Source organism: Muscardinus avellanarius (assembly GCF_963383645.1).
Source record: "Muscardinus avellanarius genome assembly, chromosome: 9".
NCBI classification, from domain to species: domain Eukaryota; kingdom Metazoa; phylum Chordata; class Mammalia; order Rodentia; family Gliridae; genus Muscardinus; species Muscardinus avellanarius.
The window spans coordinates 35067357-35090710 of record NC_137795.1 but is presented as its reverse complement, the minus strand read 5'-3'; the positions used below and the strand labels follow the sequence as shown (position 1 = coordinate 35090710).

General features: G+C 35.6%; 1 protein-coding gene across 3 annotated transcripts in view; it reads right to left on the bottom strand.

Annotated features, from left to right (window-relative positions):
- Nucleotides 1–23354, bottom strand: part of CRPPA (CDP-L-ribitol pyrophosphorylase A) — a gene marked incomplete at its 3' end in the record, with an annotated part of 296095 nt that overhangs the window by 148345 nt on the left and 124396 nt on the right. For all 3 annotated transcript variants that reach the window (XM_080701694.1, XM_080701695.1, XM_080701696.1), the window contains 2 exons: nucleotides 20006–20098; nucleotides 19526–19618 (listed from right to left, as the gene is read on the bottom strand). In XM_080701694.1, coding sequence (XP_080557820.1) covers nucleotides 19526–19618; nucleotides 20006–20098 — 186 coding nt within the window. The remainder of the gene's footprint in view (nucleotides 1–19525; nucleotides 19619–20005; nucleotides 20099–23354) is intronic.

Here is a 23354-nt window from a genome sequence, read left to right as displayed (position 1 = left end):
AGAAAAAATAGTATAGAAATTGGCATAGAAGATACCATTTTTACATTATCTTTATATAAGCCACATGTATGTCAAAATATGCCACACCTAGAAATGGAATTACCATATGACCCAACTATACCACTCCAAATTATGAAACCAACCTAAGTGTCTGTCAACCCATGAATGGATAAAGAAAATGTGATACATAAACACACAATGAAATTTTACTCATCTATATAGGAGAATAAAATTGTGTCATCTGTGGAAAAATATATGGAACTAGAGAAAATTGTGTTAAATGATATCGGCCAGCCCCAGAAAGTCAAGGGTTATTATATTTTGTCTCATACATGGAAGCTAGAAAGAAAACATTAATCAAAAGGGACCTCTGATAAATGAGGAATGAGACCACACAATAGTGGAAGGGGACTGGGAGAGGGAGGTGGTGAGGAAATAAAATAGAATTGAGGAAGAAAAAAATTCAAATAATGTTAGGTCCACATATGAACATGTAGGGGGAAGGGAGCAAAAAGATAAAATATAAACAGAGATGATAAATAAAGAGAGATGAATTCAGGACTGAAAATGGACTTAGGGCCTCATATTAAGCAGCGAGCAGCACCCACATCAGAATTCTGTGTGCTCACCAGCGTCTGGACCACAACAGCATAGAGACTCCCACGGAATCCTGAACCAAGGAAGTCAGGTACCTGAGGGCGCCCAGGGAAGTGGGGGTCGTAGCGTGTGTGCAGCCCCAACCCCCCAGCACGGGCCCAAGCCTCAGAACCGAGCACTCTCCTCGCGCACCTTGTCTGCGCTCCGGTCCCCTGCTAGTAGTTAGCGCCTGTGCCACTACCACCCCTAAATTGGAGCCTGATGTGTGTCTAGCCCCTGCCACCTTGCCAGAGCATGCCTTCCAGGCTGTGAAAGCCCTGTGTGACCCGGAAATCTCCTTGGGGCACCCCCAGCTTCTACGTCCCGCGGGAGGCAGAGACCATTGCTGGACACCGCGCACTGGATCCTTGAGCACCTATCCTGCACCCCTGGCCCAATGCTGGGTGTTCCCACCACCCTGGTAGCCAGATGCTTAGTTCTAAGCGAGAACACAGCTCAATACACCTTGGAAGAGCATACCAGCAGCAATAGACAGCTGCATCCACTCACAACTGGGTCCAGTAATACCAGCGCACCCAACCTGCACTCTCGGAACAGACAGAGCTCTGGCAGTAAGTGTGGGCATCCAGGAACCAGCATCCATTTGCCCAGGGTACATCTTGGGACCACATCGGATAGCCAAACTGGAATTTCCAGAGACACAGGAAAATCCATCGGGCCACAATATCTGCACAGGACCTCAGGGGGAGGTTCCAATTATACTTTGGTCATTCTCCACCCTTGCTGTAGGGAAGCACAGGCTGGAGGCTAGGGTGGTGAGTGCAGAGGTGCTGACCACAGGTTAGAATTTCGCAGAACCTGTGAATTGTACAGAATCAAATAACAGTGAAACCAGACATCCGGACACATAAACCTAAAGCAGCTAAAGGAGAGAAAGGTGTCCAAACACCCAGAGTGACCTAAGAAGATAAAAATAGAGTACAAAGAAAACTAAGAGACATTGGATGGTATTCTGAAAGCTAGCAAAGCAATCAGATACGCACATATTATATGGACCTGACCCCATATGCGTAAATAAGGAGGATTGTTTGTTTTACTTTTAATGTTGATGTTTTGTTTTATTTTGCTTTTACAGTGCTTTTGTTGTGGTATGGTTATTGCTGTTTTATTTTTTTTTCCTTTTAACCCGAACTTCTTTTACTTTAACTTGTTGCTATATATATATATATATATATATATATATTGGATAGTTTGCCTTATTTTTTTATTTCACACAGCTGCTAGTTCCTTTTATTTTATTCTTGTTCTTTTTTCCTCTTTCTTCCTCTTTCCTTCATTTTTTTCATTCTCCTCCTTTGATTAGTTTTCCTTCCTTTTTCTTGGATTACATAATAGTCTTGGTATCTTGTGTGGATTTTTTTTTTTTATGTCTGTCTACTCCTTCCATCACTCCTATTTATAAACCTTCCCACACTAACCTACATACTTTTCTCCCCCAAAACTTTTCCCCATAATATACCTCCTGGTTTAATACTCAAAGTATTTCTTATATCCATAATTACTCTACTAATGAAAAGAGTCCTAGTAGTTAACACTCTCTCATTCCTAGCAAGTTAATACCTTATCATACTTAAAGTCTTTCTCAACCTAACATATCCTCTACCTAATCCGACTCCTTTACCAATCACCCCAGCTCCTCACACATCACCCACCCTCAACACTGCAAAGGCTCTGCTGACTAGCCAATACCCCTAAACTCCTAATATTAAGATTTGACTAAGCACATTTCTCACGAACGATGGGTAGAAATCAGAAAAACAGGACAGAGAACGCTATAAATATGAGAACCAGGAATTAAAGAGATAGCAGAAATCACGAATACTGACCTACTAGAAATGCAAGAAGGGGAGTTCAGAATCTTGATGTTCAATATGATGAAAGGATTTAAAACAAGTATAGAGGAGGTTAAAGGTGAACTAGAAACACTAAAAAAGAATCAGAAAGAGGTCTGGAATGAAATGAAAGAGACAATAAGTGAAATGAAGACAGCAATAGAAAGAAATTCTGGAAGATTAGATGAAATGGAAAACAGAATATCAATATTAGAAGACAGTACATCCCAAACCGAAAACACAGTCAGCGATATACAGAAATCTTTACAGCAACAAAACCTATACATCCAGCAATTATGGGATAATATGAAGCGCCCTAATTTACAGATAATAGGCATTGAGGAAGGGATAGAGGTACAGACCAAGGGCATCTGTAATATCTTCAAGGAAATAATCTCAGAGAATTTTCCAAATATGGAAAGAGACTTGAATCTTCAAGTCCAGGAGGCATACAGAACTCCACTGAGACGGGACCAAAGAAAAACCACTCCACGCCACATAATAACCAAATTGACCAGCATAGAGGCCAAGGAAGGAATCTTAAAAGCAGTGAGAACAAAAGGACGGGTGACATATAGAGGCAAAACAATAAGAATCACCCCGGACTATACAACCCAGGTTAGGAATGCTAGGAGAGACTGGTACGACGTGATTCAGACCCTGGAAGAAAATAACTTCCAACCCAAACTAATCTATCCAGCAAAACTACTATTCAAGATCAATGGGGAAACCAAAGTCTTTCAGGATAAACAGAATCTCAAAAAATTCATGAATTCAAAGCCAACACTAGAGAAAATTCTTAAAGAAATAAACCATAAGGAAGAAAAAAGAAGCAGACTTCAGAATCAGAGAAGAGAGAAAGTGAATAAGTGGGCCATTTTAGTAGAAAGATCACACCACCCAAGAGTAGACAGAACACAAAATGACAGAAAACAAAAATCATATTTCAATAATATCTCTTAATGTCAAAGGACTTAACTCACCAATCAAAAGACATAGACTGGCAATGTGGATTAGGAAACATAATCCAAATATATGCTGTCTGCAAGAAACTCACCTCACAGCCAAAGACATTCACAGGCTGAATGTGAAAGGATGGGAAAATATATACCATGCCACCAGTGACCAAAAAAGAGCAGGGGTAGCAACCCTGATATCCAACAAAACAGACTTTAAACTAAAACACATAAAAAGAGACAAATAAGGGCACTTCCTTTTATTAAAAGGAACAATACACCAAGAAGATATAATGATAGTAAATATTTATGCCCCAAATATGGGTGCAACCACATTTGTAAAACAAATCCTTCTGGACGTAAGATCCCAAGTAGACCCAAATACAATAATTCTGGGAGACTTTAATACGCCTCTCACACCACTGGATCGATCTTCAAGGCAAAAGATGAGTAAAGACGCTTTAGAACTAAAAGAAACCATAAAACAAATGGACCTAATAGACGTTTTCAGAGTATTTCAACCAGGAACTACAGAATACACTTTCTTCTCAGCAGCCCATGGAACCTTCTCCAAAATCGATCACATCCTGGGACACAAAGAAAATACCAGCAAATTCAAAAAATGTAATATAATTCCATGCATCTTTTCAGACCACAACGGAATAAAAGTAGAAATCAACAACAGAAACTCAAAAGAAAGTATTCAAATTCATGGAGAATGAATGATACACTATTGAATGATGAATGGGTAAGAGCAGAAATCAGGGAAGAAATAAAGAAATTTATGGAAACAAACGAAAACAGAGACATAACCTACCAAAACCTATGGGACACCATGAAGGCAGTACTAAGAGGAAAGTTTATTGCATTGAGTGCCCACATAAAAAGGACAGAGAACCACCAAGTAAAGAACCTAATGACACAACTCAAGGATCTAGAAATTCTGCAACAGTCTATTCCCAAAGCCAGCAGAAGACAAGAAATCATCAAAATTAGAGCAGAAATAAATGAAATAGAAAACCAAAAAACAATTCAAAAAATCAATAAAACAAAAAGTTGGTTCTTTGAAAAGATTAATAGAATTGATAAACCCCTGGCCAACCTAACCAAAAGAAAAAGAGAATCAACTCAAATTATCAAAATTAGAAATGAAAAAGGAGATATCACCACAGATAGTGAAGAAATTCAAAATATTATCAGAAACTACTTTAAAAATTTATACTCCAATAGACTTGAAAACCTGGAAGAAATTGACAGATTTCTAAGCACAGTTAACCTTCCTACACTCAACCAAGAGGACATAGCAAGCCTAAACCAACGAATAACAACAAAAGAAATAGAAATGGCAATAAAAATTCTTCCACCAAAGAAAAGCCCAGGCCCAGATGGGTTCCCAGCTGAATTCTACAAAACCTTCAGTGAACAACTAATATTAATACTTCATAACATGTTCCGGGAAATTGAAAGAGATGGAACTCTTCCAAATTCCTTCTATGAAGCCAGTATCACATTAATCCCCAAACCAAATAAAGATACCCCAAGAAAGGAAAACTACAGACCAATATCCTTAATGAACATAGATGCAAAAATTCTAAACAAAATACTAACTATACGCATTCAAAACTATATCAGGAGAATAATACATCATGACCAAGATCAGCCAAGCACAGAAGGAGAAGATACACATGTTTCCTCTAATATGCCCAAACTAGGAAACACAAAGGATACCAGTGGGACTCCAGATATTGAAGGGGAAATACTAGCTAAGTTTGGATGGTAAGATAGGAGAGGAGGAAGGCCGATCTTGATTAATGAGGGTCTACACCTGAACATGTGTAAAATTATGAATAAGACATGGTTAACCTGGACAACCACTGGTGGGAGAGGGTAAGGGAAAACGGGGGCGGGGGGGAGAGGGCACGAAATATAGTGTAAATGTATACTATTTATGTTCAATAAAAAAATTGTTAAAAAATAAAATAAATAAATAAATAAAGAGAGATGATAATCTTTTCAATTATTAAACAAAATAACAGAAAAATGAGTAATGAGATAACCAAATGGAAGGTCCAAACTTTAGAAACCATAGAAACAAGACTATGAAGAAGGAGAATAAGAAAGGGACAGATACCACAGAGAACATAAAAATAACTTGTGAGTCTTGTGACATAGATTATAATTTGAACTGCTCTACCACATCTATATTTTAAAAATATACATTGTGGATCATATGAAAGTAAAATAACTTTACCTGTTGTTTTATAAAAAAAAAACTATTTTGAGAAAGATAAGCAACTTAGATGCACCAAGGGAATCCCACTTTGTTTACAGATAATGATTCTCTTTAACTGAAATTCTAGACATGAAATAACATTGAGAGGTTAAGTGATACTTGTTATTTGTAATTCTAGTACTTATATCTTGTATCCTAACTACAAATTAAGCATCCTTACCATGTCTATTTCACAAGAAATATTTTCCTCCAAGAAGTGAAAACCTTTTAAATATTCTAAGCAGTCAGAAATAGCATATTTATATTAACTTATTTATATTATATTAACATATTCATCATACAAGTATAATTAATAATTTTAATGATATGGTAGATGTATTTTATTTCATCATTGTAAAGAAACAGCATAACACAATTATTCAAAAGACCATTTCCATTATTTAAATAGAATTCAATGACAAAAACAACATAGTGACAAATTCCCAGGTATATTTTTTTTAAAACTGAATGAGCAAATCACTTGTTCACTCCTTATTTAGGGCTAAAATCAATGTTTCTTTCATTCCAGAAGACTCTCCTTTCACTTGTCTTGCCCCTGTATACCTCATATGCTAAATTTTATAAAATGATTTACTAGAATAGCACTGACAAATATATTTACAAACTTTACTCATCTCACCAAGTTAATTAAAATAAGGAAAGAGAAATTAAAAATTTTGAGCTTAAGAAAAATGTACTCATGCAAATTAGAAAAAAAAGCCTCTGAAATCCATTCTATTTACATATCCTATTAAAACATCATTTTATCTGAAAATAAATAGCCTTTATTCTTTAAAAAAATAAGTACTAGGAAGGTGTAACCTCTCAGAATCATTTCTTTATACATCATCAGTTACATGTCCATCAAAATTAATCTTAGGGAGTTTCTATAGCCCACAACACAAGCTTTTCATTAACCATTTAGCCATAAGCAAAGATCTACTTAAACTTATAACAACACAGTCAATTCTTTCTATTCAACACCTCCCATAAGAATGATTTCATCATTTCTCATTCTTGTATTAAAAGTGAATTCTTTCATGACCACAGTTGGGAAAAGGTTTTGAAAGTATTTTTAACCAGTATATACTTAGGTTTTATTATTGATTTAGGCAGGAAATACCTGAGACTGACTACCTTAGCAGAAAACAAATGAAAGAATTTGTAGAATTTGTATAAGTGATCCTATTTCTGCTGTTCAGATAGTATTTAAGTCATGAAAGAGAAAACATTAATATACTTTCAGTTAATCATAAAAATTCAATTTATAATAAAATTATATTTTTTCTGAAGGAAAAAATGAGAGTATTCATAAGTCTGCAGTAGCCATATGGTTGAAAATAGAGCAGAACAGGGATTTGAACTTGCTCCCAGGTCAAGCAATGTTACACACAGACAATATCCATTTAAAAATAAGAATGAACTGAAACATACAGATTTTAAAAAGTAAACCTACTATGCAGGTAGTGATAATTAAAACAGCTTTCTTTTGTTTGTTTTATAAGAACTTGTGCCTTGAAAATGTATTTTCTTAGTCTAGTAGTAACAGGGTTAACCGGAGAAAATATATAGAAAAAGCAGGTAAGTAAAAGGTGACAGAGATCCATGTCCAGGATCTGGTAAAAACTTTAACAGGGCCATAGATTTTTATAACTTGAGTAAAACCTCAATACCCTGTGAAGCTAAAATAAGAAGCCATTAGCATTTAAAAGAAGGAACTGCTACATTTTCCAATTGTCATTTGTTCTTTATTAAGAATTAATATTAAATACATATATGTACATATGTATATTTTAAAACTTTTTCCATTATTTAACAGATTCATTAGAGTATAAAAGTAACAAGTGTATATGATGTACTACACATACTGCACATTGGATTGATTTTCTTCCTGATGCTGCCATTGTGAGTTGTAGAACCTTCTGGAAACAATTTACATCTCTGTCACAGTTTCCCCATATGTGAAAGTATCAAGTGTCAATGGATGATGGCTTTTTAAAAATTTGCTGCCATGTTTAAATATTAAACATTTTGAAGTATTTTGAGGATCACATATTCTGATCTGTTATATCAATAAGCTATTTCCTGCTAACTAGAACTAAATTAGGTACTTTTGAAGGTTTATTTATGTTTTTCAAAGCATTAGAATTCCACTTGGTAATTTATGTTTTGGCTAAATAAATTAATAAAAGTTCCTACCTTTCATAATATAGCAATAAAATTAATGATACAGGCATAGAAAAATAGAGCTCTTATGTATGTATCCAAATAATTACTGTAAAATTATTTTGCTGTGAATAAAGTGACACACTATTTTACCAAGTAGAATTTAAAAGTTTGCCTTACTTCTCAGTTTGAACTTTTATTTATATTTGTTATCCATTTATTTCCAAATTTAGCAGCTAAATATGTATTTGGTGCCTACTAAGTGAAAGAGCTGTCTCACTAAAAAAATTAAGATGTAAATAAAAATTTACTATCCACTATTTCATTGGGTAGTACCAAAGAATGTTTTATGAAAGCCCTGCCAGAGGCAAATAAATTAGAATCCCTATTTTAGCTTTAGTTTTTGAGAAGGTATTTTTTGAGGCTTTTACAATTGGTTTTAGGTAATTTTGTCTGGAAAGCAACTTTTAGTAGTTTTGCCTATTGAAATCTCTTTTCTCAGTTGCTGGGAAAAGGGATTTTTTGTTGATAGATTTTAATCAAGGAACTCAATCTAAATTCAGAATCTTATTTCATGTAGATAAAGTCTAAGTTTTTTTGTTTGTTTTGTTTTGTTTTGTTTTGTTTTGTTTTGTTGGTGGTACTGGGGACGGAACCCTTCTACCTCTGGGCTACACTCCTAGACCTGTTTTATATTTTATTTGGAAACAGGGTCTCAAGCCAGCGAGGCTGACTTTGAACCTGTGTGATCCTCCTCTCTCTGCCTCTCAAGCACAGGGATTACAAGCATGCGCCACCACACCTGGCAAAAGCCTATTATTTTTCTAAGTGATTGCTTATGAATTTATCTTTTAGTATTTTAAGACATGTATTATTTTATTTTTTCTAAAATTTGTATATCATCATATATCATTATTTAAGTAGTAAACATGAACATAAAAGAATAGAAAAAAAGAAAACTGGACACATCCTACAACCATAGCTGTTATATTACATCACTCTGAAGAGAACTTTCAGATGAACCTCTTTAGAGATGCTATCTGATGAAGGGGATCATAATACTGACAGGCTCCAATGAATTAAGGTTCCACTTACAATTTCTTTTTCTTACTTTATTGTAGTATAAAAGCAATATGCATTCTATAGAACCCAAAACACAAAGTCTGAATTTTCATATTCTTCCAGACTAACTCTATGACACTTTCTGGTTATGCTAAGAAGCAGCAGCAGGCAGGGCTCCAGTTAGCCATGGGATCCTGCAGGAAACAACTGGCACTCAGTGGTATACTGCTGCTCTGCTATGGTGTCAGGTAGGTTAAGTATGTTAAATACATTTTCAGCTTATGATGTATATCAGGATATCAGGACACAAAGTCATTGTTGAGACACTTTTATACCATATACCTTCTGGTAAACTTAAGGAAAAAGATAACCATAACTTGTCAAATCAGGATAATAATCCAGCTCCTTCATAGCTTGTAGGGTAAATAGTATCAGAAATGACATCTGACAAGGACTTTCCAAAGTAATTCTAACATGTTATTTTTGCAAAATAGTATGTTAGATTTTAGCATGTATATACTAAGCCTTTTCTTACTGAGCAACATAACTGAACTAAATTTTTAAAAATTCATTATAGCCAGCCTCTAATAAAAAAAGAATATTTTCTTTTAAATAAGGGCATTTCCCCCAGCATAAGGTATGTCTGTTATCTGAATATGTTTCCAAACACCAACAGTTAAAGATTGCATCCTGACACACAAACTTGCTAAAACACTGAGACCTTACAAAATGATCCACCTAACTCTGTTCTCACTTTAATACAGACATCTATGCAGGCCATGTAGTTGATGTTACCATCAACCTCTGATTGTAGAAAGCTGTAATATTTCTGATTGTCTCATTGCAATATTCTGAATTAAGTTTTATCTACCCAAACATAAAGACTTGATGTTGATTAAAGTGATATAAATTTTTTGAATCATATTAAAAAGCATCAACATAAGCACCTGGCAAAATCAGATTATTTAAAACAAATAAATATAGTGTGTATTCATTTCGAGTCACCCCTCCCATGCCATTTTGGCATGGGGCTGTATTTCTATTTTCTGTATTTCTATCTTTCTAATAAACTTATTTAGATCTTCAAAAAAATAAAATAAGGACTTCCAGGAAGATGGCGACGGAGGAAAGAGGAACTTACAAGTCCCGCTAACATTCGAACTCTATTACCACAAAACCAGTGCCTGTCAGAGCCAGAAAACACCACCAGCAAAGAAATAAAAACTGTAAATACAAGGGACAGAGAAAAAGAGGGCTGGAAAAACAAGACACCAGAAAGAAACCAGCCCAAAGTGCCACGGCCGCCACGGGGCAGAGCAGCCGGAGCCACAGCACTAAGCAGCCAGAGCCAATGCGTGAAGCGGCACAGCCTACATCTTCCCTAGCAGCACCAGGCTCCAGAGAGGAGGGAAACTCAGAACGGTGCTCAAATCCAGAGAGGAGGTATGCCGGCCTCGCGGCCTAGGACACAGCAGCAGCACCTTACTGCTGGCGGCAGTGGCAAGTTCACCGGACAGCTCTAGACCAATGCACTCAACCAGCCACCAGGCGCCAGAGAGGAGGGGTGGACAGTGAGCCGAGGTGAGCTGCTGCTGAACAGCCGGGTGGCAGTCTGCAGTTTTTTCGCCACAAGGAGCATCTAAAGCTCCCAAGGGCCGGGATCAGCACACCCTGCAGGGACTCAGCAGAGCTCAAAACCAGAGAAGCACTACACCAACCTCACGGCCGAGGACGTGACAGCAGCGCCTTACTGCCAGCAGCAGCAGCGAGTTCACAGGACGGCTGAAGACCAACATACTCAACCAGCCACCAGGCTCCAGAGAGGAGGGGTGGACAACGAGCCGAGGTGAGGAGGTGCTGAACAGCCAGGCAGCAGTCAGCAGTTTTTTCAGCGCAAGGAGCATCTAAAGCTCCCAAGGTCTGAGATCAGCACACCCCACAGGGACTCAGCAGAGCTCAAAAGCAGAGAAGAACTACGCCAACCTCAAGGTTGAGGACATGACAGCAGCGCCTTACTGCCGGCATCAGCGGCGAGTTCACCGGACAGCTGAAGACCAACACACTCAACAAGCCACCAGGCTCCAGAGAGGAGGGGTGGACAGTGAGCCAAGGTGAGCAGGTGCTGAACAGCCGGGCGACAGTCAGCAGTTTTGTCGGTGCAGGGAACATCTAAAGCTCCCAAGGACCAGGCACAGCACAACTGGCAGGGACTCAGAGCGGAGCTCAAAACCAGAGAAGAAATATGCCGCATCATGGCCGAGGGCGTGGCATTGGTGCCATATTGCTAGTGGTGGCAGCAGCAAATCCACCGAGTTCACTACAGCTTCATCAGCGCACTCAACAACTGTGAGTCAAATTGCGGCCTCTTGGGGAGAAACCCCAGTACTGCACTCCCAGGGACTTGCGCAAATAGTCTCCCTGGGTCGGAGATTTTAGCAGTGCAACCCAGTGGGGGAGTAGCGGTGGCAGAGATATCACACCATAGTCACAACTCCCCGCTGGAGAACGCCCAACTTGGCACCCCCCATGGTCTAAGTAGCCTCGATTTGACTCCCTGGGTCTGAGACTTTGTGATACAACCCAGTAAAGGAGTAGTGGTGACTGAGATACCACAGACTCGAGATCCAGAGCAGCTTAAGTGAACTCGTAGTGACCAGGGAAGAACCCAGAGAAGGCACAAACTACCAAAAATCATGGGAAAGAGAAATAACAATGGAGCAGTAAATGCCCACAATCCCACAACATCAGAATCTGATAACACAGGAATCCAAAGATCTCTAGAAGATCAAATCAGAAAAATAAGTTTAAAATAATAGAGGACTTTCGAAAAGAATTCAGAGAGAGTCAATAAGAGATGAAGGATGCAATCATTGAAATACAGGCCTCAATTCAAAGTATAAAAAACAGATTAGACCACATGGAGAATAGAATCTTGCTTCTTGAAGATGATCATTTAAAAAATAAATGCATAGTTTCTAATTTAGAAAAAAAAATCTGACAGCAGGAATTTGACATTGAAGAAATATGGGCCCATTTTAAGAGAGCTAACCTAAGAATAATTGGAATAGAGGAGGGAAAAGAAGGTGAAACCAAAGGGATCAATAATCTCTTCAAAGAAGTAATAGCAGAAAATTTTCCAAACGTAGAGCAAGAGGTCGATACACAGGTCTAGGAAACTTATAGAACTCCCTTTAGACAGGATCAGAGAAGAGGATCCCTATGCCACATAATTGTCAAAATGACTAATGTGGAAGCCAAGGAGAGAATCTTAAAGGCAACAAAAACAAAGGGCCAAGTGATATTCAGAGGCAAACCAATTAGAATCACTCCAGACTTCCCAAACCAAGTTATGAAAGCCAGAAGGGCATGGAGTAACATATTCTAAACTCTGAAAGAAAACAACTTCCAGCCAAAAATTTCCTACCCAGCAAAATGATCCATAAAATTAGATGAGGAAATAAGAAGCTTCCATGACAAACAGCAACTGAAGGAATTTATGTCTTCAAAACCAGCACTAGAGAAAATACTCAAGGAGATTAACTACAAAGAAGAAATAGGTAATACACGCCAGAACCAAAGAAACAAGAATTCCCATCCATCAGACAAATAAGCAAAGAAGAATAAACAGTATCTCAAACAGAAATAAGATCTTAACAGGTTGGGAATTAAAAACTATCTCTCTATAATCACACTGAATGTAAACGGCCTCAACTCCCCAATAAAAAGACATAAAGTGGCAAAATGGATTAAAAGCCAGAATCCATCCATCTGCTGCTTACAAGAAACACACCTTACAAGTAAAGAGAGGAACAAACTCAAGGTAAAGGGCTGGAGCAAGGTAATCCATGCTAATGGTACTCGAGGACAAGCAGGAGTAGCAACTATGATATCAGACAAGTTAGACTTCAAACCCAAACTTATTAGAAGAGACAAAGAAGGTCACATTTTACTGGTAAAAGGAATAGTCCAGCAAGAGGAAATAACAATAATCAACATCTATGCCCCAAACATAGGGGCAGCTACTTTCATAAATCAAACTCTTTATGACATGAAGTCAAACATAAATCCCAACATAATAATACTGGGAGATTTCAACACACCTCTCACAATACTAGACCAATTTTCCAGACAAAGGGTCAGTAAAGATGTCTCAGAACTAAAGAACACCATTTACCAAATGGACCTGTTGGACACATATAGAATATTTCACCCAACTACAGCAGAGTTTATATTTTTCTCAGCTGCTCATGGAACCTTCTCCAAAATAGATCACATCATGGGACACAAAATGAGCACTAGCAAATTTAAAAAATGTTACATACTTCCCTGTGTCATTTCAGACCATAATGGAATGAAACTAGAAATCAACTATAAGAAGACCCAGAAAAACAACATAAACATGTGGAGACTGAACACCACAATTCTGAATGAAGAATGGGTCATAGAAGATGTAAGAGGTAAAATCAAGAAATTTCTAGAAACAAATGAAAATAAAGATACAACATATCAAAACCTCTGGGACACTTTGAAGGCAGTATTAAGAGGAAAATTTATAGCACTGAGTGCTCACATAAGAAAAACAGAAAATCTTCAAATAAATAGCCTAACGACACACGTCTAAGTCTTTAAAAAGCAGGAACAATTGAAGCCAAAAGCCATCAGAAGACGGGAAATTATTAAAATTAGAGCAGAAACTAACAAAATAGAGAATAAAAAACAATACAGAAAATCAACAAAGCCAAAAGCTGGTTTCTTGAAAAAATTAACAAGATTGATAAACCACTAGCCAACCTAACTAAAAAAAGAGAGAATCAACCCAAATTATGAAGATAAGGGATGAAAAAGGAGACATTACTACTGACAGCGTAGAAATCCTGAGGATTATCAGAAACTACTTTGAAAAACTACACTCCAACAAAATGGAAAATCTGGGGGAAATCAACAACTTCCTAGATAAAGACAACCTTCCTAAATTGAGTCAAGAAGATATAGAACACTTAAAACAACCAATAACAATCAAAGAGATTGAAAGAGCAATAAAGAGCATACCATCAAAGAAAAGCCCAGGACCAGATGCTTTCCCAAATGAATTCTATAAAACCTTTATAGAAGAGCTAACCCCAATACTACTCAAACTATTTCAGGAATTAGAAAAAACCGGGACTCTCCCAAATACATTCTATGAAGCCAACATCACACTAATACCCCAACTGAATAAAGACAGTTCAAGGAAGGAAAACTACAGGCCTATATCTCTGATGAACTTGTATGCAAAACTATTAAACAAAATACTAACAACACACATTCAAAACCACATCAAGAAAATCATTCACCATGACCAGGTAGGGTTCATCCCAGGGATGCAAGGCTGGTTCGATATACAAAAATAAATCCATGTAATTCATCATATAAACAGAATTAAAGACAAAAACCACATGATCATCTCAATAGACGCTAAAAAAGCATTTGATAAAATTCAACATCCATTTATGATAAAAACACTGCAGAGAATTGGAATAGAAGGAACATATCTCAACATTATTAAGGCAATCTACAATAAGTCCACTGCCACCATCATATTAAAAGGGGAAAAACTTCAAGAATTCCCCCTAAAAACTGGAATGTGACAAGGATGTCCACTATCACCACTTCTCTTCAATATAGTACTAGAGACTCTAGCCAGAGCAGTAAGGCAAGAAAAGGAATTCAAAGGAGTACAAATAGGAAAAGAAGAATTCAAACTTTCACTATTTGCAGATGGCATGATACTATATTTAGAAAACCCAACAAACTCAACCAAAAGGCTTATAGAACTGATCAACAAATTCAGCAAGGTATCTGGATACAAAATCAATCTTAAAATGTCAGAAGCTTTCCTGTACACCAACCATAAATCCACTGAAAAAGAAATTCAGAAAACACTTCCACTCAGGATCTCCCACAAGAAAATAAAATACCTAGGAATAAACTTGACCACGGAGGTAAAAGATCTCTACAAAGAAAATTATAAAACACTGAAAAAAGAAATCGAAGAAGATCTTAGAAGATGGAAAGATCTTCCATGTTCATGGATTGGCAGAATAAATATCATTAAAATGGCCATCCTCCCAAAAGTGATCTACAGATTTAATGCAATGCCCATTAAACTATCAAGATCATTCCTCACAGACATAGAAAAATCAGTCCTTAAATTTATCTGGAATAACAAAAAGCCCAGAATAGGCAAGGTAGTTCTCAGCAACAAAAACCACGTAGGAGGAATCACAATACCTGACTTTAAACTATACTACAAAGCCATTGTAATAAAAACAGCATGGTACTGGCAAAAGAACAGATATATAGACCAATGGAGCAGAATAGAAGACCCAGAAACAAGTCCACACACTTTCAGCCAATTGATTTTTGACAAAGGGGCCAAAAACATACACTGGAAAAAAGATATCCTCTTCAACAAATGTTGTTGGCCATATGGTTAACCATATGCAGAAAATTGGATATTAATCCCACTTTTTCACCCTGTACAAAAGTCAACTCACGGTGGATCAAAGACTTGGAAATTAAACCAGAGACCTTGAAGCTCCTTGAAGAGGGCATAGGTCCAACATTACAACACATAGGCACAGACAAACATTTCCTCAACAAGACCCCAAAGGCACAACAAATTAAAAGGAGAATCAATACATGGGATTGCATGAAACTGAAGAGCTTCTGTTCAGCAAAGGAAACTATCAAGAATCTCAGTTGAGAGCCAACAGAATGGGAGAAGATTTTTGCCACCTACACCACCAATAGCGGACTAATATCTAGAAAATACAGAGAACTCAAGAAACTCAACACTAAGAAAACAAAGCATCCAATAACAAAATGGGCAAATGAACTAAATAGACACTTCACAAAAGAAGAAATTCAAATGGCCAATAAATGCATGAAAAATGCTCAACATCACTGGCAATCAGAGAGATGCAAATCAAAACTACCCTGAGATTTCACCTAACTCCAACTAGAATGGCCATCATTCAAAACACAAACAACAACAGATGCTGGCGAGGATGTGGAGAAGTGGGAACTCTAAGACATTGTTGGTGGAATTGCAAATTAGTGCAACCACTTTGGAAAACAGTATGTTGAATCCTCAGAAGAATGGTAACAAATCTACCATTTGATCCAGCAATACCACTGTTGGGTATATACCCAAAGGAAAAGAAACCAAACTAACAAACTAATGCATGTGTATCTATGTTCATAGCTGCACAATTCACCATAGCCAAACTATAGAACCAGCCAAGATGTCTATCAACAGATGAATGGATTACAAAACTGTGGGATATGTACACAATGGAATTTTACTCAGCCATCAAAAAAAACTCAATTACATTATTTTCAGGGAAATGGATGGAACTGGAGGACATTATGCTAAGTGAGATTAGTCAGTCACAAAAAATAAGAAATCAGATGCTTTCCCTAATATGTGAGAGTTAGGGAGAAATGGGTCATAGGAAGAACTCTTGAAAGAGGTAATCCTAAAGAGGAGCAAACAAGACAACCTAAAAATGGAGAAAGGAGGGGGTAAGAGGAAAATCTCTAAAACATACAATGTACTTAAACATATCGAAGACAATCACTAAGCCAAGCAAGGGAGGGAGGGACCGGGAGGGAATGGGGTGGGAATTGGGTAGGGGTTAAATCAGCAATGAGTACATGTTTGTACACACAAGTTTTTTACCCCAATATGTTGTATGAATATAATGCACCAATAAAAAATTTAAAAGAAAAATAAATAAATAAATAAAAAATAGAAACAATGACCAAGAAAATGGGCCAAAAATTATTTTAAATACCAAATGATTAATAAAGGATTTTCTTCCCTTTTTTGCAGTACTAGGGATTAAACCCAGGATCATTCTACCTCTGAACTATACCCCTACACCCCTAGCCCTATTTTTTATTTTTTATTTTGAGACAGGTCTCACTAAGTTGCAAAGGGCCTCACTAAGTAGCTGAGGCTTGCCATGAAGCTGCAATCCTCCTGTCTCAGATTTTCTTAGAAAAATAAAAGGGCCCAAAAACATTTTTAACAACTAAGTAGTTGAAGTAGTCACAATATATAATGTTTAAAAAGATTGTACCAAAAGTTTAATTTTGTAAACAAAGCTTTTTTAAGAGTAAAATTAATTTTAAAAGTATCTTACTTCTTTCCAAGATATAGTTCCATTCATTCCCTGTTTTTTATACTTTGTATTCTTCTTCAAGGAAACCATAAAGTACTAGTCCTTTACCTATGCTAGTTTATATTAGACATCAAAAACTTTCCATAATAAACATTTCTTAACACATTTCACTTTCCACCAGAAGTGATTATATAATCAATATTTCAACAGAAATGAAAATAAAATCTAATTATTCTAAATACCCTGTACCAAAAACTAGAAACCATTTGCTGGTTCTAAGCTTCTTTTTGTGCTTAGCTTCCTAAATATTCTTCATGAGGTAGCAAGTCAAATGTACCTATTGAAAGACTACTGAATATTTTTCCAAAATATTTTTCTATATCTACCTGAGAATACAAGAAATGATGTGGGCTTCGTCATTACTGTAGCCTAATGTGAATTTTTACAACTTAATAATAACCCATTGTTACTTTTCCAAATGTACCAGCTAAATTCACCTTCAACCTCATTTTCTTTAAATATGTGTATTTATTAAGTAAAACATAATGACATTGTAAATAACAACCTTAAATATATTAACAGTTTCTCAGTTGGAAAACTTCACAAAATTCTAATAACCACAATTTCACTTTGCTTCCAGAAGATTTCTACTAAGAATTGCTCTCCGCAAAGGGAATGAAATTGGAAGTTGCAGAGGAAACCCTTGCATAGGAAAAAGGGCTATTTATGCTATACTCAAGGTAAGACAAAAGAGGTCTCTCAGCTTTTACAATACATGCATTCAATATCTATTGAATCACATAACTTCAAAATATAATTAGACATTTTTCTAGGCTTTGATGTTATTTCTGATTAACAAAGCTTATGTGATAAGAAAGCAAATGATGTGTTTTTTGACCATTCTTCTCAGAATTCAAAGTTATGTAACAAAAGCTTATTTGAAAACAAAGAAAGATAGCAAGGGCTTTTTTTTTTCCCCTTGGTTTAATCTTTTAGAAAAGTTAATTCAGATAGAAACAATGTAGGTATTGCAGCCTATGAGCTACTTGGTAGTATAACAGCTTTCTAATTATGTATATGTATGTATGTATGTATGTATATGTATATATATATATATGTAGTATTCACATTTATTTATACAAACACTGTATGTATTTATGTTTGTTTTTCTTCTTTCTAATATGCAAACTCTAAGAAATCAAGACTTAAATTTAAGTGTTTCATTTTATTTTATTTTACAAATAACATAGTATTTTCCACATAGCTATTAACTTGGGGGAAATGTGAATGTTTCTATCCTATTTTCATTTACAACAAACTAAAATAACCATTTGAGTAGTTTTAGTTAAAGTAGCACAAAAGGGAAAAGGACGAAGACTGGTCTCATATGGCAACAACACCAGGAGCTGTGCCCCACCCTCTAGGGACTTGCTCCATCCTACACCTACAGATTATACACAAATTCTAATGATATATCTTTTTATTAAATTTAATAACTTTCACATCATCACACTAAGAACACTCAATCAATAAAAAAATAATGAGTATACAGATTCAGTGACAATCCCTCATTTTAATGAAATGTTTTAGGGTAATTATAATACATAAATTCATAGCATTCTCAAACGAGTTCTAAGAGATGTTTCCACTTTAATTGGTAGACCTCTTATCTTTTTTAGTTTGATACAATCCTATCATTTACTTGGACACATACAATGGAAATCAATAGAAACCAACAAAAACTTAAATTCAAATACTCATATAAGCCGGGCGTAGTGGCACATGCTTGTAATCCCTACGCTTGGGAGGCAGAGACAGGAGGAGGATCGCACAGGTTCGAAGCCAGCCGCACTGGCTTAAGAGACCTTGTTTCCAAATAAAAAAATATAAAATAGGTCTGGGAGTGTAGCCCAGAGGTAGAAGGGCTTCCAGGAACTCCAGTACCACCAAAAAAAAAGAGACTTATGTAAGCAATATAAAGGACTATGATTAAGATGAAACAGTAGCAATGAGTAGAACTAAGAGTTTTCACTCTCAAACTTTTTTTAATTTCTGAATTTCTTCTCTAATAGTTTTATGGTAATAGGCTAAATAAAGCTCTTTTACATTAACCAAATAACTAATCAACTTAATCATGTACTTTGTAACTTAATGTAAAAAGAGAAATGAAATTGGTTGACTACTAAATTCACTTTCCAAACCTGTCAATTCAACCAAACTATTGTAGTTATAAAGGTAAATGTCCACAAAAGTCATAACAAGCTAAAAAGTAAGCTAAAAATCCACAAAGAAAGTTGTTGTTTTTGCTCAGTTAGGCTCAACACTCTCAATTGGGTAAAATTTTGTTAAATAGAACCACTGACTTAAGCAAGCATAAGTTTGAAGAAAAAATGTCTGTATTCATTCACTTACCAAAACAACTACTACAGGATACAAAATAGAAAGGTTGCTCCCTTCCAGCATACTCAGTAATTTCTTGCTTTCTTGAAAATCTGGTGTCATTACCTGAAAGACCAAGAAAATAGAAGTGAAAAGAAGCTCTTATGTAATGGAAAAGTTAAGGACTAGAATAGAGGTTTTATATAATACTCAAAATACTGAAAGCATAATTTTAAAGGTTTTAAAGATATCCATGGGTTATACATATTAAATATGAGTTATTGATTTGAATCAATGTCTTATACTTTACTTAATAACAAGTACAAAATATAAAACTATAAACATTGTCTAAAGAAACATGAGCCTCTTATTAAGAGCATTAGCTCATTAGAAAATGTTATTTCTTATTTTCAAAACGTAAAAGTTCCAAATATATACTAAATAACACAAATAGTTAAAGATCAAGAAAACTCAGTTCATTTAATGCTTTCCTTCATTTGTAAAACTACTTACATTCACACAAACAAAATTGTAGCATTGTTCTAAGATGATTTGCTGAAAATCAGAGCCAGCATGACACAGAGCCTTAGATGTGACTTTTACATGCTAGGAGAAATGACATACAGAAAAAGTTGATAAACTCAATAGAAATACCAAACATGAATGTAAACAACTTAGCATATAGTTACTATAAGAGAAGCATGTAAACATAGGACAATATACAAAAATAGAGGCTGAAATTTATTGTTACCAAAAGTATTTGAAGTAAGCCAGGAATAACTAATATTATTTTGACAAATAGAAATACAACAAATTGTATCTGATAGAAAAAATCGAGAGGAGACATAATATATTAAAAACACAGTGTGATTTACTTATATGAAGAACTTATTGCAGAGGGTGCTGAAGGACTACAATAGAAAGATTGTTTAGACAAGAATGGCTGGAGGATTCTGAAAGTAAATAAAGTACCAAAATTCCAATGAAGAGATTTAACTAATCTTAAGAATTACTAAAGCAGCGGGAAAAAATAAGAAATTATAATAACAATATCAGTGAGAGAAAAATAAGATTTGAATTCATGCAAAATAAAAGAGGAAAGAAAATTTGTCAAAGAACATTTTATGAGATGTAGTCTCAGACCAAATTAATAAAGGATAGTACACACATTACACAAACTTTCCTAATTACACAAACTTTCCTAACAAATTTCCTAATTAGAGTTTTCATCTTATAGCTTAATATTCTAATTAACTTCAAGTTTTTTCTATTATAACAATATGAACAAAAACAACTCATACAAAAGGGATCTTACACAATGATACCTCTGGTTAATAATTTTGCAGGAACTCAATATTCAGTGGCTCAAACTGCTATTACATTTAGAATACTACACAATTTAGATTTCTAAAATTCAAAGCTATTCCCAAGCAAATCATCAAACTGCACTTGTAATAGCTTTATCTATTCAATAGCTTAATTTTGTAAAATTCTTACAAAACATTGGGGAATGAGAAAGGAAACATTTCAAGACCTTAGCTTTGCTATACATAGCTCATGAAATTTGAGTTTATTTCCATTTAAAGGTCTTATTGAACATAAAGTTCAAGGATAACACTAAAAGAAAAACATTTTATATCATTAGCCATGTATTAATACTATAATAGAAAAGAAATCAGTTTCCATTGTGCAAGGTTAAATTTGATCAAGGAAACACATCTTGTAGATATTACAAGGAGATGATTTTTCTTGAGTCACTCATGTATCCAAACATTTTCAAAGGCCTTAACAGCTAATTTGCTCCAGACTGTCTATTCAAAGATGTTTGCACAGCAGGAGAATTGCAAAGACAGATTTGTCTCTTCATGGGGCAGAACTGCTTAATTTCCACAAAACAAAGATAGAGACATCAGTCTCCCTAGAACAGATCTGCATGACATTCCAGAGTAATAAAGATAATGTTTCTCATGACAGAAGGATGAGATGGCTTGCCAGTAGCCCATATACAGAGCCAGGGATTCCAAACATCCAAGTTCTTTTCCATGCATTTAACTACCCAACAACTAACCCTAACTGTATCTCTCTGTGGGACTTGATATTCAGGAAACCAGTGTTACATTGTTATTCTTGCTACTGCTATGGTTTGAGTAATACTTTGACCTTGGAGTCTCAGCTCTTCTGCCAACATCTATGGTAATGTGTCTAGTTTTCATGCCAGTAAGATATACTCTCATATCCTGCCAAATTTCTGATTTGACAGATATAAGGCAACCACCATATCATCAACTCGTAACTTCAAAAAATGTACATGAATGAACTAAAGAATTTTTTAAGTATTTAAAAACTCCTTTTGAATATGTGTATGTAAATGAGGTCTAGGATGAGAACATAAGACATATTCTTACTTAATCTAAGCATGAAAACAGGTAAAGTCCTTGGGGAAAGTATTTAGAAACATTCATATTTTTATCACTAGCAAATCACTAACAAATACTCCAAGACTTTGTAGCCAGTTCATTATTTTTTAAGAAAAAAAGGTCTTGTGTCAGCTGGGTGTGGTGGTGCACACCTGTAATTCTAGTTCTTGGGAGGATGAGACAGAGGACCGCAGGTTCAAGGCAGCTACTTAATGAGGCCCTCTCAAACCTAGTTAGATCCTGTTTCAAAATAAAAAATAAAATGGGGCCAGGGGTGTAGCTTGAAGGTAGAATCTCCCTGGGTTCAGCCCCTAATGCCACAAGAAAATGGTTTTGTGTCAAGAAAATTATATGTCCTTACAATTAGTAATATGAAACAACATTTGGTAAGGTTAAAAATAAATCACCCAAAACAATTCCATTCCAAAGAAATAATCACTTGGAATGTCAGACAGGTATCATTATAACAATTTTTTTTTTACAAATTATATGGGTAGTAAGCCTGGAAAGACAAAATAAACTAAGCATAAATGCATTTTATTCAAATGAGATTCTACTATGCATGTCATTTGTAATTTCATTAAAGGGAAAGAAAATTAAATGTAGTAAAAGTGAGGTACTGCTAAACTTCAGATAATTTTCAACTTCTAGGAAGGTTAGTTCATTTCTAATGCTTAAGGAAAGGTATCACTAACATGATAAAGATGCTGTACTTTTAATGACAACTTTTAATTTGTAGGTCACTATTTATTTCCTTTTATGAAAGAAGAGCTAGCATCTTAACTTCCACCCACAACCTAGTTCTGCTCATATTTTTATTCTAATAATACTAATTAGATTTATGTTCTATTCTATAGCCATATTTGTATATTAGAATCTATAGTCGAAAAACTGATTTTTAAGCATTTCTCTATTTCATTTGTGTGTGTGGTACGGGAAACTGAACCCAGGGCTGTTTTATCTTTGAGCTATACCCCTTGTCACTTTTTTTTCATTTGAAACAGGGCCTTGCTAAGTTGTCCAAGACTGGCCTTAAAGCTATGATCCTCCAGTCTCATCCTCTCAAGTACTGAGATTATAGGCATGCACCACTGTGCTCAGCACATTTCCTGATTTCTAAATTATTCATTTTAACTCATCTCTATATTGGGTGAAACTCATCTCCAACTATTTCTGTGGAGTGGTCTTTTTTTCCTATTACAAAGGCTCCAACATTTTTATGTTCCTTCAGTTTTTGCTTTCATACTCAAAGAATAGCTAATCTAGTCTGCTCCCACATTCCTGCCCTCCCAGATCTGCAGTCAATGTTTAGTATCTTTCAAGGCTGCATGACTCCTGGGGCTGGTTACTCATCCTTGCTCCATTCATTATTTCATTGAGTAGATTTCAATTGAGTACTTTTTCAAGAAGTCCTTCTAAATGTTGTTGTTGTTGTTGTTTCTTTT